The sequence below is a fragment of the Brachyhypopomus gauderio genome, chromosome 14, assembly GCF_052324685.1.
Source record: "Brachyhypopomus gauderio isolate BG-103 chromosome 14, BGAUD_0.2, whole genome shotgun sequence".
NCBI lineage: Eukaryota > Metazoa > Chordata > Actinopteri > Gymnotiformes > Hypopomidae > Brachyhypopomus > Brachyhypopomus gauderio.
This window is the reverse complement of record NC_135224.1, coordinates 23,241,373-23,257,026: the sequence shown is the minus strand read 5'-3', so window position 1 is coordinate 23,257,026 and position 15,654 is coordinate 23,241,373. Positions and strand designations below refer to the sequence as shown.

Below are 15,654 nucleotides of genomic sequence, written 5' to 3'. Positions count from 1 at the left end.
TCGGCCAGAGGGTTCTGGAGAAAGCAGGACTTACTGGGAATCTGCTGGATCCTGTGTACCACCACGAAGGCGTCGGACAGCCCCACCTTCACCGGATGGTTGATGGAGCTGATCTTGGCAATCTGGATGGGAACCTAAGGAGGGAGCACAACCGGTAAACACTCCAAATTGATGGTTTGAACCCACATATTATAACAAGGAGTACATTATTGTGTAGATGTACTGGCGGTGTTGATGTTCGAAGCTGAATGTTGATGGCACCATTTCTCTGTAGCCAGGGATGAGTGCCTGAACCTCCTGCCCTAACGTAACACCCCAGACTTTGTTATTCAGGTGTTTCCAACGACCTTGATCAGACGAGTGAGATCAGGGTTGTGAATGAACTCTGCCAGGGGACAGGCTAACAGATAGAAGACACGAATCTAGACCGCAAACCATTTGCTGAATCATTATGCTGAATATGTTTCAGATTTATTAAATAAATTATTTATCCCCCCTTAAAAAGACACTTTAGACTTGGCACTTTAGATCTTGGCAGTACTAAAGTTCTGAATTTAATACTACCTAGCGAAATCCAGGTTTGAGAGTATTCTGTCAAAACAGCAGCTTTTTTTCTCCTTTTTCTTTTTTGGGTCAAAAGTGACCCAGCCAATGTTTTCACAACGTCTAATAAAAATATAGCGCCCCCACATGGAGAGTGCTTTGAACGCTGGCGGAGTGACAACATGGTGGATCATGGGCTGATGTAGACAAATCTGCAGGAGCCTTGTTAATCAGAGAGAAATGAAATGAGCAGGCAGGGCGGTGTCATGTCAGGGGGAGACAGGCCACATTATTTTTATTACCTCACCGGCCATTACTGAGAAAAATTTGTAATTAGAGACTGAAGGAGAGAAATGGGGGAAGGAAATGGGAGACACAGAGCTATACTGGAATGAAGGGAAGAAGAGAGGGAGAAAGAGAGAGATAGAGTGAGGGGAGGAGAGAGAGAGAGAGAGAGGGAGAGAAGGAGGGGGAGAAGGCAGTGAACAAGCCAGGAAACCAGAAAGAAGGATCAACAGATACAGCGGGTAGAATAAGTGTTAAATCCACCAGATCAGTAGTAATATATTTATAAGTAAACATATTTCTAAAGGTGCTGAAGACATGAAATTCTCACCAGATGTCGTCACAACCCCTCCAATCCACACATGCAAAGAAATTAAACATAGATGTCCATAAATGTGAAAAATGAGGAATGAGATATTGAACATGCTTACTGAAATGCTTCATACAGAAGTTTCAAGATGCCTCCTGTATAGCGCAGTAGTGTCATGCACTGGTCAACCACCCCCGTAAACTATCACCACCCCCGTACACTATCACCACCCCCGTAAACTATCACCACCCCCGTACACTATCACCACCCCCGTACACTATCACCACTCCCGTACACTATCACCACCCCCATAAACTATCACCACCCCCGTACACTATCACCACCCCCATAAACTATCACCACCCCCGTACACTATCACCACCCCCATAAACTATCACCACCCCTGTACACTATCACCACCCCCATAAACTATCACCACCCCCGTACACTATTACCACCCCCATAAACTATCACCACCCCCGTACACTATCACCACCCCCGTAAACTATCACCACCCCCGTACACTATCACCACCCCCGTACACTATCACCACCCCGTACACTATCACCACCCCGTACACTATCACCTCCCCCGTAAACTATCACCACCCCCGTACACTATCACCACCCCGTACACTATCACCACCCCGTAAACTATCACCACCCCTGTAAACTTTGGGATCATTGTCCTGCTGAAATGTCCATCCTCGTTTCATCTTCATCATCCTGGAAGATGACAGCACATTTTCATCTAGAATATCGGCACGTGTCCTTCCTTTCAGTTCTATGTAGCGTGCCAGTGCTGCATGCTGCATGCTCAGATCTTGGGCTGATATACAGGCTTCCAAAGAACTACATTTTGGTCTCATCTGCCCAGACTATATTCTCCCAGTATTTCACAAGTTGTTTAGCAAATGTGCTTTTTCTTTAGCAATGGGCAGCATACACACAGGCCATGGCGGTTGAGTGCATGTATCTGCTGATTACAAATCTTTCTGTAGCTATCCACAAGTGGTTCTTGGCTCTTGGATAATTATTTTCACTCTTCTGTCTGTAATCTTGCAGGGAGCACCTGGTCGTGGCCAGTTTATGATGAAATGAAGTTCTTTCCATTCCTGAATTATGGCCTTAACAGTGCTCACTGGAACCATCGGTAGTTTTGAAATTCTCTTATAATCTGTGCTATCAGAATGTTTTGCAACAATAAGGTTGCGTTGATCTTCAGAGAGCTCACTAGTTTTACCCATCATGAGATGTTTCTTGTGTGATACTTTGGTAATGAGACGTGTTTTTATAGGCCATCAGTAAGACGACTGAACCAGTTAATATAAATTTGTACCAAGTGGCAGGATTGATGTGTAATGACTGATAGGTTTCAGCTGATGTCATGAGTTTTCATGCCTTTAGCTCCTCCTTTCACCCTGTGTCATTTGTCTTTATTACACATAATTCATGGACATCTATTTTTGATTTCTTTGCATGTGTGGATTGGATGGGTTGTTACCGACATCTGGTGAGGATTTCATGTCAAGTTTAGAAATATATTTACTTAGAAAATTTGTGATGTGTTCAATAATTATTTTACTTGCTGTATGCTTGAAAAAGAAACTAAAACAAAACCAGCCTTTTAAAAGAAGACAGATGCTGCATTTGATATGGTGAAAGAGAAGAAAGAAGCCTGCGTAATAGAGGGAGAAGGTATATGAACAGAAAACACAGCACTGTTAACACAGGGTAATGAAGACAAAGTGATGGACCTCCTTGTAGGCGAAGACGATTCGGCCGTCGATGTGCAGAGTGGCTTGAAAAGTGAAGCTGCCCAGATTGAACGAGTCCTGGAGGTGAACGTGATCCCACTGGACCACCAGGGCAGTGCCTTAAACCACACACACGCACGCACGCACGCACGCACGCACGCACGCACACACACACACACACACACACACACACACACAGAATTACCATACTACAGCATAAACTTTACACCAGGAATTCACCTTTTTCACTAATATGAATTCCTCTGCTGCTGTCATACTGTGAACAGCCCCCAGACGCCCACCCCAACAGGGCTGAAACCCTGACACCACAGGGCCCTCGCCTCGTGTCAGAGGGGACGTGTGCCTCAGCCTCATACATCCTTCATCTCCACGACCTCCGACCCCTGCTGCAGGGTACTGTTTTGATGCCCTCTGGATCCTGACATGGATCTTCAGCCATGCCAAGGGCCGACCTCCTGCATGCCAGCGCTGACCCGGGGCGATCTTTGCCTTCCTGACCCGTACGCTGCTTTCGTCCTCAGGATCGCATGTCCTTCCTCAGTTCTTACTCGTTATTCTTGGTAAACTCTCGCAGCCCACAGATAAAAGCAAAGGTGGGTGATGGCAGAACCTGGCAACCGTAGTGCTGTGCTCAAAGTCTAGGTGACCTCATGTGCATTAGCATGTTTTCACTATAAATTGTATGTTTTAATAATAAATTGTAATTCATCAAAAATCTCTCCTCCTCACCTCCCCTCACCTCCCCTCACCTCCCCTCACCTCCCTCACCTCCTCTCACCTCCTCACCTCCCTCACCTCCCTCACCTCCCCTCACCTCCTCTCACCTCCCCTCACCTCCTCTCACCTCCCCTCACCTCCCTCACCTCCCCTCACCTCCCCTCACCTCCTCTCACCTCCTCACCTCCCCTCACCTCCTCTCACCTCCCCACCTCCCTCACCTCCCTCACCTCCCCTCACCTCCCTTCACCTCCTCTCACCTCCCTTCACCTCCCCTCACCTCCTCTCACCTCCCTCACCTCCCTCACCTCCCCTCACCTCCCTTCACCTCCTCTCACCTCCCTTCACCTCCCCTCACCTCCTCTCACCTCCCTCACCTCCCTTCACCTCCCCTCACCTCCTTTCACCTCCCCACCTCCTCTCACCTCCTCTCACCTCCTTTCACCTCCCCACCTCCTCTCACCTCCTCTCACCTCCCTTCACCTCCTCTCACCTCCTCTCACCTCCCTTCACCTCCCCTCACCTCCTCTCACCTCCCTCACCTCCCTTCACCTCCCCTCACCTCCTTATACTACCACATACCTCCTTAGATGTCATAACCAGTAGCCCACGGCTCTTACCATTGTCAAAGTAAATGACTGTTGAATTGCGGGACAGACTGGGGTCAAAGTTCGCCATGAGGGGGGCGATGTACTGCGTGGCCGTCAGCATTCTGTGAACCACATCTCCTGTATAAATGAATCCTGCAATGCAAACACACAGAAGCACAAAACACACTCAAATAAGATACCTAACATTTCACTCCCGACTTGATAAAACAACAAACAGCACAACGACAAAAATAATAAGTCTAATCCCTTCACTCCCATCTTGAGCTTCCCAGAGCTGTCAGAAATGAACATTTAGAAGGACAGACCCCCCCCCCCCCTCGTTTGTCACAGGCTGTCTGCAGGGCTTTTCTAAGTGTTGTGTACTGCTGTGTCTCTCTGTACAGCAGACAGAGTCACACGGGCAATTGGAAGTGAAATCACTCGTGCAAATGGGCAGTTGGGCCCGAGGCCTCTCAAACAAATGGAGCAAACTTAGAAATGTGTAGGTGTCACTACAGACATGGTGACGCCGCTCTTCAGCTCCTCACCCTTGACTGGACTACAGGAACGTCTAGAGGAACTTAAAAAAGGAGGTTATGAGGAGCTTCTCCAATTCATGCAATACATCACCCCATCTAATGATAATAATAATATTAGTAATAATAATGACACCACTACTACTATTAATGATAAAGGCTGTACTGCATGGTGTTTCAAAGAGCGTCAAGAGACCATGAATGATTAACAATTAAACATGATTCAAAATGACCACCGTAGGCAGAGCAACTGTACCATACAGGGGTGGGTTTCCCGAAACGTTTGTAGCGCTAAGTACTTCGTAAACTCGTAAGAAGGTTAAGAAGTACTTAGCGCTACGAACGTTTCGGGAAACCCACCCCAGATCCGCAGGTGGACCTGCTGCTCAGAGAAGATTCAGCTGTGTGGGCCACTCCCACCTCTGGGGGAGACACGAGGACAGAAGGACGTAGAAGTCCCGGCCACCTGCTGCGTCTCTGCCTCTCCGCTCTCCGTCCCACCAGATGGAGTCTTGGCCCGCCTCCCTCGTGATTCACTAATTAACCATGAAAACTCGCGCACCGCATTCCGGAAAATTACCAGAGTCATTTAGTTACACACAGATAGGCATGCACACCCACCCACCCATACGAAGGAGATATATTCAATTATATCTATGTACAGTATATGCCGGCATGCCAAAAGACATAAGGTTTGTTCTATAAACAGCAAAATCGCATTTTGGAGATTCCTCACTAATGATTTAGGATTTTTTTTTCTTGTTCTCCAAAGAACATTTCTTTTCTTTTCCCTTTTCTTTCTTTTTTCCACATGTTTAGATGCATGACTTGAGAACCTCCCAAGCGCACCAAGGACCCAATCATGTGTTAATACGGCAACCCAATGAAACCGATTTCTGGGAAAGAATGAGAGGATCATCTGCCTAGTGGTCAAACGTGACCTGAGGACTCTGGGAGTGATGTCAGCCGTGCACGGAAATGTCCGGAAGCCCACAGAGGCAGCTGCAGCGCTAGAGGCCATGTCATGCTGATAGCTTACACTCACATTGTCAAACCCACGAGAATAACGTGATTTATACGCACCATATGCTGTTAAAGAAAGAGTGTGATTTAGGCTGGGAAAAACAATGAAGCAACATGTAAATACTGGCTAGGCAACATCATGGCAACATTTCGTAACTTGATGCACGCAAATTCACACACAATCACACACAGTCAAAACAAAGAACACTGTCCTATCAGTCACTCGTCTGACCAAAAGAGAGAGGAGGAAAACTATAAAAAACATTGGCAGACTCAGGTATTCTGTCTACTCTCAGCTGGTTATCTCTCTCTCTCTCTCTCTCTCACGCACACACACACACACACACACACACACGCATGCACGCACGCACGCACGCACGCACGCACGCACACACACACACACACACACACACACACACACACACACACACACACACACACACACACACACGGAGGCCTTGACTATATGCACATACGTTCTCTACGGGTGGGCATTTGTCCTGTTGCCTGCACTTGTATGTTTTCGCCCACACACGTTCTGTTCTGTCCTCAGAAGTCTGGTGGAGCAGCAGACATGGGACAGAGAAACATCCATCTTCACCCTCGTCGCTTCAGGCGTGCTTCGTCTTCTCAAGTGAAGCAACAACAGCCGGCATGATAATGCAGACCTGTCCACGGTCCAAAAGACCGTCATCCAGAAGGTCCACATTCATGCGCTGTCTTCTGAACTTTGGTCCAAATGGATTACTTTGATCTGAGAACAGCCTCTCCATAACCCTCACAGTTTACAGACTACAACTGCAATAAAGTGCAAGGGCTTCTGGGAATTGCAAGGTGGTGATGAGGTAGGGAACAGATAGGGAGATGTTGGAGGTGGTGGATGCTATTGTGTTTCCATCTATGCCTTTACTCAGTTTGTGTTTCAGCACGGTCTTCTCCACATCACTTGTTCAGAAGTGTTTACACAATGCCAGGCAGCACCTCCTCCACCCACTCTCTGTCCTCCTCCTCCTCCACCCTCTCCCCACCGTCCTCCTCCACCCTCTCTCCGTCCTCCTCCTCCACCCTCTCTCTGTCCTCCTCCTCCACCCTCTCCCCACCGTGCTCCTCCACCCTCTCCCCACCGTCCTCCTCCACCCTCTCTCTGTCCTCCTCCTCCACCCTCTCCCCACCGTCCTCCTCCACCCTCTCTCTGTCCTCCTCCTCCACCCTCTCCCCACCGTGCTCCTCCACCCTCTCTCCACCGTGCTCCTTCACCCTCTCTCCATCCTCCTCCTCCACCCTCTCCCCACCGTGCTCCTCCACCCTCTCTCCACCGTGCTCCTCCACCCACTCTCCGTCCTCCTCCTCCACCCTCTCCCCAACGTGCTCCTCCACCCTCTCTCCGTCCTCCTCCTCCACCCTCTCTCCGTCCTCCTCCTCCACCCTCTCCCCACCGTGCTCCTTCACCCTCTCTCTGTCCTCCTCCTCCACCCTCTCCCCAACGTGCTCCTCCACCCTCTCTCCGTCCTCCTCCTCCACCCTCTCCCCACCGTGCTCCTTCACCCTCTCTCTGTCCTCCTCCTCCACCCCCTCCCCAACGTGCTCCTCCACCCTCTCTCCACCGTGCTCCTTCACCCACTCTCCATCCTCCTCCTCCACCCTCTCCCCACCATGCTGCTCCACCCCCTCCCCAACGTGCTCCTCCACCCTCTCTCCGTCCTCCTCCTCCACCCTCTCCCCACCGTGCTCCTCCACCCTCTCTCTGTCCTCCTCCTCCACCCTCTCCCCACCGTGCTCCTCCACCCTCTCTCTGTCCTCCTCCTCCACCCTCTCCCTGCTGTGCTCCTCTGTTTAATCTTCCCAGCTCCATCTGGTTCTATTTTTCCCCATTCACACAAACAAACACAAGACAGAGAGAGCTCAGTGTTGACAGCCAACCCAAAAACATCTCATGGGGGCGTGGTCTGGAATTAGGACAACAGCAGCAGGAAGGAACAGAACTGATAGAACACACACACACACACACACACACACACACACACACACACACACAGTGCCCTGGTTGGAGCTAATCTGAAGTTTCTTCTCACTCAGCTCCAACTCCTCCCAGGTTTGCCTGGTGTCTCCTCCTTGAACCACCCGAATAAAAGTAAACATTAGAAATCTGCTTGACCAACTAATGAACCTTGTTAACCAAGAGAGCAGCAAGTCCTGTATTTCTTCTCATTTGTCTATGCACACATTAAACAACACTCTTTAAAGGGCTAAACTAATAAAACCCCCGTTTGTATGTTAAATAAAACATGCAAATGAACCCATGAGCTGTTGAATGCTCTAAAACGTGGCTGATCTGACAACTCCTGACCACTGGTCATGTGGTTTAGCGATCATTCACAATTCAGTCATGTCATTTATCATGACCTGAATGACAAACCGTGTACAATAATACGTGAGAGTAGTTTCCTCCCACAGGTTCCTCTATGCTGTGCAAGATATGTTGTTATTTTACTGTTATTATAAAACCTGCAATTCTGAGACTACTGAATAGAGCAATATGCAAATGAACCTTCTAACAAATCTTTTGGGTGTTGGCCCTGAGCATCCAGACCAATCAGAGACGTTCCAGATGTGGTGAGTCAAAGTGGTTATATGATTACACTAAGAGCAGCCCAGATGTGAGACCAGCCCTTCATTAACTTACATCTAGTCATTAGTAAAGCACATTGCAATTGCAGTTGTATAATGACAGCATGGTATTTTGTCAATAACATGCATGCAGCCATCAGACTGTAACCCCCACCATTAGTACATTATGGACCCGACTTCACCTACATCAAACAGACACGAATGCATAGCAAACACGACAGGCAGAAATAAACACACAAGACTGCTTGGCCAGCTGTAATGTTTGAGTCTGGCTTCTAGAAAGGAAAGTATATGTGCTCATTATTTTACATTATTCACCAAAGATCTGTGAGGAAAGAGTGAATGACCCTTATTATAAGTAACAAAACTTGCTGCCCCCTACACGATTGTGTTAATGTGTAAGTGTGTGTGAGAGCCACGAATATGTGTGTGTACATTTCTGAGTGTTGGTGTGTTTGTAGATGTGTGCTATTCTGTTGTATCAGTGCCAGGGACCCTCAAATAAACAGTAGTGGATCTCACTGTCTGTCTCATTCATTCATTCTTTGTTTCTTCATCATGTGTCTCTGTTCAACAAAGATAACACACAAGTACACACAAGTACACACAAATATACCTCACTACACCTCAGTCACCATACCTCTCTATACCTCACCTATACAGTAACCGTACCTCACCTATACCGTCACCATACCTCACTATACCTCACCTATACCGTCACCATACCTCACTATACCTCACCTATACCGTCACCATACCTTACCGTACCTCACCTATACAGTCACCATACCTCACTATACCTCACCTATACAGTCACCATACCTTACCGTACCTCACCTATACCGTCACCATACCTCACCAATACAGTCACCATACCTCACTTATACAGTCACCATACCTGACCATACCTCACCTATAGTCACCATACCTCACCATAATTCACCATTAGAGTCACCATACCTCACTATACCTCATCTATACAGTCACCATACCTAAACAAACCTCTCCATACCTCACATATACAGTCACTATACCTCACCTGTAAAGTCCCCATGCCTCACCTCCACTATAGTTTTTTGCTTTGAAAGACCTTCAATGACCTTCAATTCAATGACCTTCCTGTCAGCACACACATGTGGCTCTTACCCAAAAAGTGAACAATTTCTTTTAGTGATATTTCCCAAGCTGCAAACCAGGTTTGGCTACACACACGACTGCAGTGCAACTGCACAGAATGCAATATTCTCAGTTAGAGAATATAGACAGATATAGAAAAAAGTGGAATAATATAATATTAAAAGACCTAAACAAAAAACAAACAAACAAAAAACAATCTAATGTTCAACACTATGCTTACACAATATGTATCAACTATAATGAATAATGAGCACTGAAAGGGCTTCCAGACTGTGCCACTATAAACAGGTTACGTTTGTATTTAATAGCATGTGCTGTCAAACATTTACCTATTTAAACATTACAGGGGTTTTCACTGAAAGACTCAGTTTCACACTAAATGGACAAAAGTATGTGGATGTCTGATCCTCACACTTCTATGAGCTTGTTCAGTGAGCAGACGTGTTCAGTAGGACAGACGTGTTCAGTGAGCAGACGTGTTCAGTGAGCAGACGTGTTCAGTAGGGCAGACGTGTTCAGTAGGGCAGACGTGTTCAGTGAGCAGATGTGTTCAGTGAGCAGACCTGTTCAGTGAGCAGACGTGTTCAGTAGGACAGACATGTTCAGTAGGGCAGACGTGTTCAGTAGGGCAGACCTGTTCAGTGAGCAGACGTGTTCAGTAGGACAGACATGTTCAGTAGGGCAGACGTGTTCAGTAGGGCAGACCTGTTCAATGAGCAGACGTGTTCAGTAGGACAGACGCGTTCAGTAGGACAGACATGTTCAGTAGGGCAGACGTGTTCAGTAGGGCAGGGGTCAATGTTGGAGTACTGGGGCACATGTCAAATCATGTCTTCATGCAACAACAGGAAACTGTCATCACCATGCTGTTTCCAAAAAGCTGGAAGCATATGATTGGCTAAAACACCAGCACCAAACCCTAAAACACAGCCCTTCCTCCTCCACCAAACTTTACATTGTGTTAGGTAGTTAGGTCGTATTCTCATGGCATCTGACAAACCCAGATTCATCCTCCAGACTGCTGGATAGTCAATCAAACAAGTGGTGTTGTTCTTTAAACCACTCTATCCAACACTTGGCATTGTACACAGGGGTTTTAGGCTTGTGTACCTCTGTTCAACCATGAAAAGCCCTTTCACAAAGCTCCCAACACACTGGGATAGAGGCTGTTGCTTCCAGATGCAGTCTGGATCTCTGTAATGAGCAGAAAACAGGATATTTTTTACGTGTAATACACTTCAGTCCTCGACCGCCACACTCTGTGAGTTTGCATGGTCTACTGCTTCATGGTTGAGCTTCTTGACACTTCAATTTCACAATAAAAACTATTCCAGATGGCCAGGACCATTAAACCAGGACAGACAATTCATGAAGTGCTTTGTAGCAAAGATGGAAGCCTATGATAGTACTGTCACGTATGGCCGCGGCCCCTCCCTTAGCTGTCACTCCGGAAACCCTTGTGTCGGTGTTCCGTGCCTGTTTATCCCGCCCCGCTCGTTTGTCTCCGTGATTCCCTGTTTGTTACCACGCCCCGTGTCATTGCCGTCACTTGTCCCTAGTTTAGTTTCATGTATATCAGTCCCTGCCATTTCCCCGTCTGGTTACCTGTGGTTTTGTTCACTTTATTCATGCTGTTGGTTTGTGCTTTGCTGTTCACTGTTTAGTCTTGCTCGTAAGTCTGCTCTGTGTTTCCCCCCCGTCATGTTTAGTATGCCCGTGTACCTGTGTTATTCTGACTGCCCTCCCGTTATGGACCCGGACTGGTTATCCGACGACGAATATGGTATTCCCTTGAATAAATCTCACTCTCCTCAGCGTTTGTGTCCGCCTCCTCGCTCCGTAGCGCGAGCTACGTTACAAGTACTATGTTTACGCTCACTCAGCATCAGTATGACCAATGCTACATGCATGTCTATGACTGCATGGGCTCGATTTTTAACATGTTAAGGATGGGTGTGGCTGAAACACTTCAAATTAACAATTAGGAGAATGTTTCCTTTCTTTGACCCTAAACTGAGGTGTGTCTCTCTCTGTAATCCTATTGGAGGCCTGGGGTGTTTCTAGAAAGGCCTTTAAGGGTGTTACTCTGTAACACCCTAATGTCCTAAACACTATAGTACTTATTCTCGTACTTAATCTAGTACTTAATGGGATCAACTCACCTGTAGAAACAAAAAGGAGACCTAGGCATGTACAAATCCAAGTATATACACTGAATTCTGACCGAACAACTCCCATGCTGCTGAGAATGATCGAACAATGACCAGTCATATCAAATGACTTAATCTTATAACACCAGCGTAATCAATAACACCAGCAGTGTGGTAATGACATCTCTCATACAGCAATAGCAAGCTGAGGGAGACAGATGTTAGAGGTGTTATAGAGGTGTTATAGAGGTGTTATAGAGATGTTATAGAGGTGAATGGTGAATCCAGCGTCAAGCTACTTCTATAACAATCAGTTCCAACCTGAATCTGTCTGCCTCTTGTTATTGGGGTGGAGAGCATCAGAGAACACAGGAACTGAGATGACGTAAGGGGGATTTGTTTGGCACGCAAGCTATTCGTGTCTGTTTTTGCACACTCAAAACAAACAAGAACCCATCAATTATGCATTTCTTTTCCCGTCCGACATAAAACACAGGAACCGGAAGGAGGACAACTCAGGCTCCAGAGATTAGATTACTAAGGCTTAGATTACTCAACCACCTCACTGAGAACGAACCAGCTCTGTCACAGCATGCAACACCTTCTACAGATTACACACTACACTATACCTACCCACACCATACCAAAGACAAAATACTCCCAAGAGCATTTTTAACAATAACAGCAATCCGCTCACTTAAATGCATAAATGGCATCTAGCCTGATGTATAGTATTAAGCTCTGAACTAACTCTATTCTGCAGTTTCTGTTTTGGGCAGTAAGTTCCTCAAACACATCAAGATACTCACGTATATATGTACACACATACATTGTGCAGAAATGCACAAAGATGTGTCAGTACCTTATGGGGCAGTACACTTACCGCCCGTTGCCACGGTGATCTCCCTCAGAAAATGTCCGTAAAAGGGGAAATCAAAAGAGAGGTTGACTCGCTGTGTGAGAGAAAAAAATATATATCATGGTACTAAAATTAAGATTGGTGTCATATTTTACTGAGACGTTTATATAGAAGTAGAGCAGAGGACAAAGAATGAAAAATAGACAGAGAGAAAAAGAGTAAGAGATAGAGAGGGAGGAAGACAGAGCGACAGAGAGGGAGAGATATAGACAAAGAGGGAGAGATACAGAGAGAGAGAGGGAGAGAGAAAGAGAGAGAGAGAGAGAGAGAGAGAGAGACAGACAGACAGACAGAAAAATACAGAATGAGCAACAAATTGTAAACATAGAATAAGGCACAATATAACCTAGTACACCAATTCTATGGTTTCCCAGAGCAAATTTCACTTTACACAAAGTAAATGAGCAAAGGTAAGGTCGTTGTGGAGCTGAGCTGAGACACTGCTGGGCTTTTCTTTTGTTTAGGCGAAGACAACAAGCTAGGCTGGCTTTGTGGCAATATGACAACACACTGCCATTATGTACTGCGGTGCCCCAAACGTGCACAGTGCAAGACGCACAATCATACCCAGAACAGTGCAACACTTTGACACTGTGAGACATTCTGACACAGACATTTGTACATTTCGGAACATTCTGACACAGAGTATTTTAGACTCAGTGCGCATATCTCTGCCCAATACCACACAGTCAGCGTGTAAACAGACTGCACAGATTATTCTAGAATTGATTCAGTGTTCTACAAGTTGCAGTATTCAATAAGAAAACGTGGTCACACACACACACAGAAAAACTCTCTAATCTAATATCGATTAAACATTTTACAAGTGTCAGGATTCAATGAAAACTGGCACATGAAAGCAACGTTAATCTGTGTGCATGCGTGTGGTGCTGGTGTTTGCCTGGTTTCCTGTGGAGCATGAGTATGTTCATGTAGGTGTATATCTAAATTGATGTCTGCATCTGTTTGTATGTAATGTGCTCTTACCGCAGCTTGTCGATGTGTGTTGGACAGGATTCCATGTATCTTCACTTTTTCTTTGTCCATGTGATCAATGTTTACCCATAGCTCTTTGCTCATGGGTTCATTAGGACCATATGTCTTTGATGTGTAGTAGTTGTGATCTGTGTCTTCCTGAAGACAGAAAAAATACAGCTAGTCAGACCCATGTACTGCCTAGATTACATTTCTAAATTCTATGGACATACTGCTCCTAAAATCTAATCTAATCATAACCTACACAAAATAATAACTGCAAGATATTTAATGAATCAATATTTTTATAGAACAACTTTCATCTTTTTTGTTGAGGAAATTGAAGGGCTGAAATCTTGTATCCATCCACTTGTATATTACACTACAGATTATTTCCTGCATGACATCACATTCATGTGTGCGTGTGCGCAAAACCACACACAAACTTGGGTCTGTTTGTCCAGTCAGTTGTAAGCAAAGTTTGCCCTTCATTTCCCAAGGGCTTCCCATATGACTAATCGGGTTGTGTAAGGGCTTCCCATATGACTTGAATGACTTTTGCATTGATCAGCAGCCACTATGGGCAATCAGGGCTACATCTGGATGTTTGGATTCTCCAGGACCAGAGAAGGGGGCAGGCTAATGTTAATAATTTTATGTGTGTGTGCATGTGTGTGCGTGCATGTGTGTGTGTGTGTTTGTGTGTGAATGTGTGTGTGTATGTGTGTATGTGCACATACTGTACGTATGTGATATTTGCATGTATTTTATTCATTTGAGTCTGATATTACACTATATCCCACACCAGTAATGTCCTACATAAATGTCATTTATAGTCAATCTATCAAAACTGCTGAAGGATATACAACTGCGTGGATGTGTGTGTGGAGATACCATCAGCTCAAATATGAGAGCAGCTCAAATCTACAGCAGAAACCATTTAAATGTTTCAGGCATAAAAATAAAAATAGCCGCGAGCGGCAATTGGCGGGTTCACACACCAAAAGGCCTCTTGGGCTGTATAGGCAAAAAGATCCCCAAAGGTCATTTAGAACTAAAAGTGAAAAGAAGCTGTTTCAGTTGAAAAAATGCATAAATCAATGTTCAAAAAAGGTTCAATTGAGGCACTAAAGGCCCTAAAGGTTCAAAATAAATTGTATTGGGAAAATGATTTAGATCACAGAACTAAATCACATGCTGAGATCAGCTTTGTGTGTGTTTGTGTGGTATTTCATGGAAGCAATAGTTTTGAGTCAGTTCTGGAATTTGGCCACTAGATGGACCCAAGTACTAAGATACTGATATCTCATTAATTTCAGCAATGAAATAGGACTTTTGGTGAATTAAAAGGTTAATTTCTGGTCAGGTATTGCACTTTTTGTTATGAGATGTAAATGCAATTATATAGACCTCATTGATGTGAATCAGTGAATCATACAAGACCCATTACTTGTCTGTATCCTGCATAACAAGATTGCAGCATCAGTTTTTATGATTTCTTAGGTTTTTGGGTACTGTAGCACCCCTGACAGGCCAATTTGAACCAAATTTGGCAGACCTCACAGAAACCTCAGGCTATAAAAGCCTTTCAAATTGGGAGTTGATCGCTTACATGGTTTATGAGTTATAGCAATAAAGGTCATTGATGGCATGGCCAGAAGGATATAATGGAAAAATGGACCCGCCTGAGTATTTTAAAATCCAATATTTTTAAATCAGTTTTTACCTCCAGAGTCTACAGATTATGGTCATACCAATTGTTCCATAATTGGATCAAATTTCTAGGACTAATTCCAAAAGAGCTATTTTCAAACAATTGATGAATGTGACAAAAGTATGCATTTTTTAATAGGACTTGTAATGGCAAAGTTTTCAGGTCTACTGCAAGGAATCAAACAAATCAAGTTGCATGTTCCTAAGTGAAAATTTGGAGGAGTTATGCATGATTTTCACAAAAAGCGCCACCTAGTGGCCAAATGTTTCAAAACTGCACAGCATGACACATAGTCCTGAGATATGCACAGTGGTGAGGTTTCATGTTGATTGGCCAATGGTAAGTCTGTC

At 45.4% G+C, this 15,654-nt stretch overlaps 1 protein-coding gene across 1 annotated transcript in view; it reads right to left on the bottom strand.

Annotated features, from left to right (window-relative positions):
• The window catches only part of LOC143474809 (plexin domain-containing protein 2-like), a 118,136-nt gene that overhangs the window by 32,327 nt on the left and 70,155 nt on the right, over window positions 1-15,654 (bottom strand). Inside the window, exons 3-7 of the mRNA XM_076972423.1 lie at window positions 13,603-13,749; window positions 12,580-12,649; window positions 4,253-4,375; window positions 2,895-3,013; window positions 35-134 (exon numbers count right to left, since the gene is read on the bottom strand). Of these exons, the coding sequence (XP_076828538.1) occupies window positions 35-134; window positions 2,895-3,013; window positions 4,253-4,375; window positions 12,580-12,649; window positions 13,603-13,749 (559 nt within the window). The remainder of the gene's footprint in view (window positions 1-34; window positions 135-2,894; window positions 3,014-4,252; window positions 4,376-12,579; window positions 12,650-13,602; window positions 13,750-15,654) is intronic.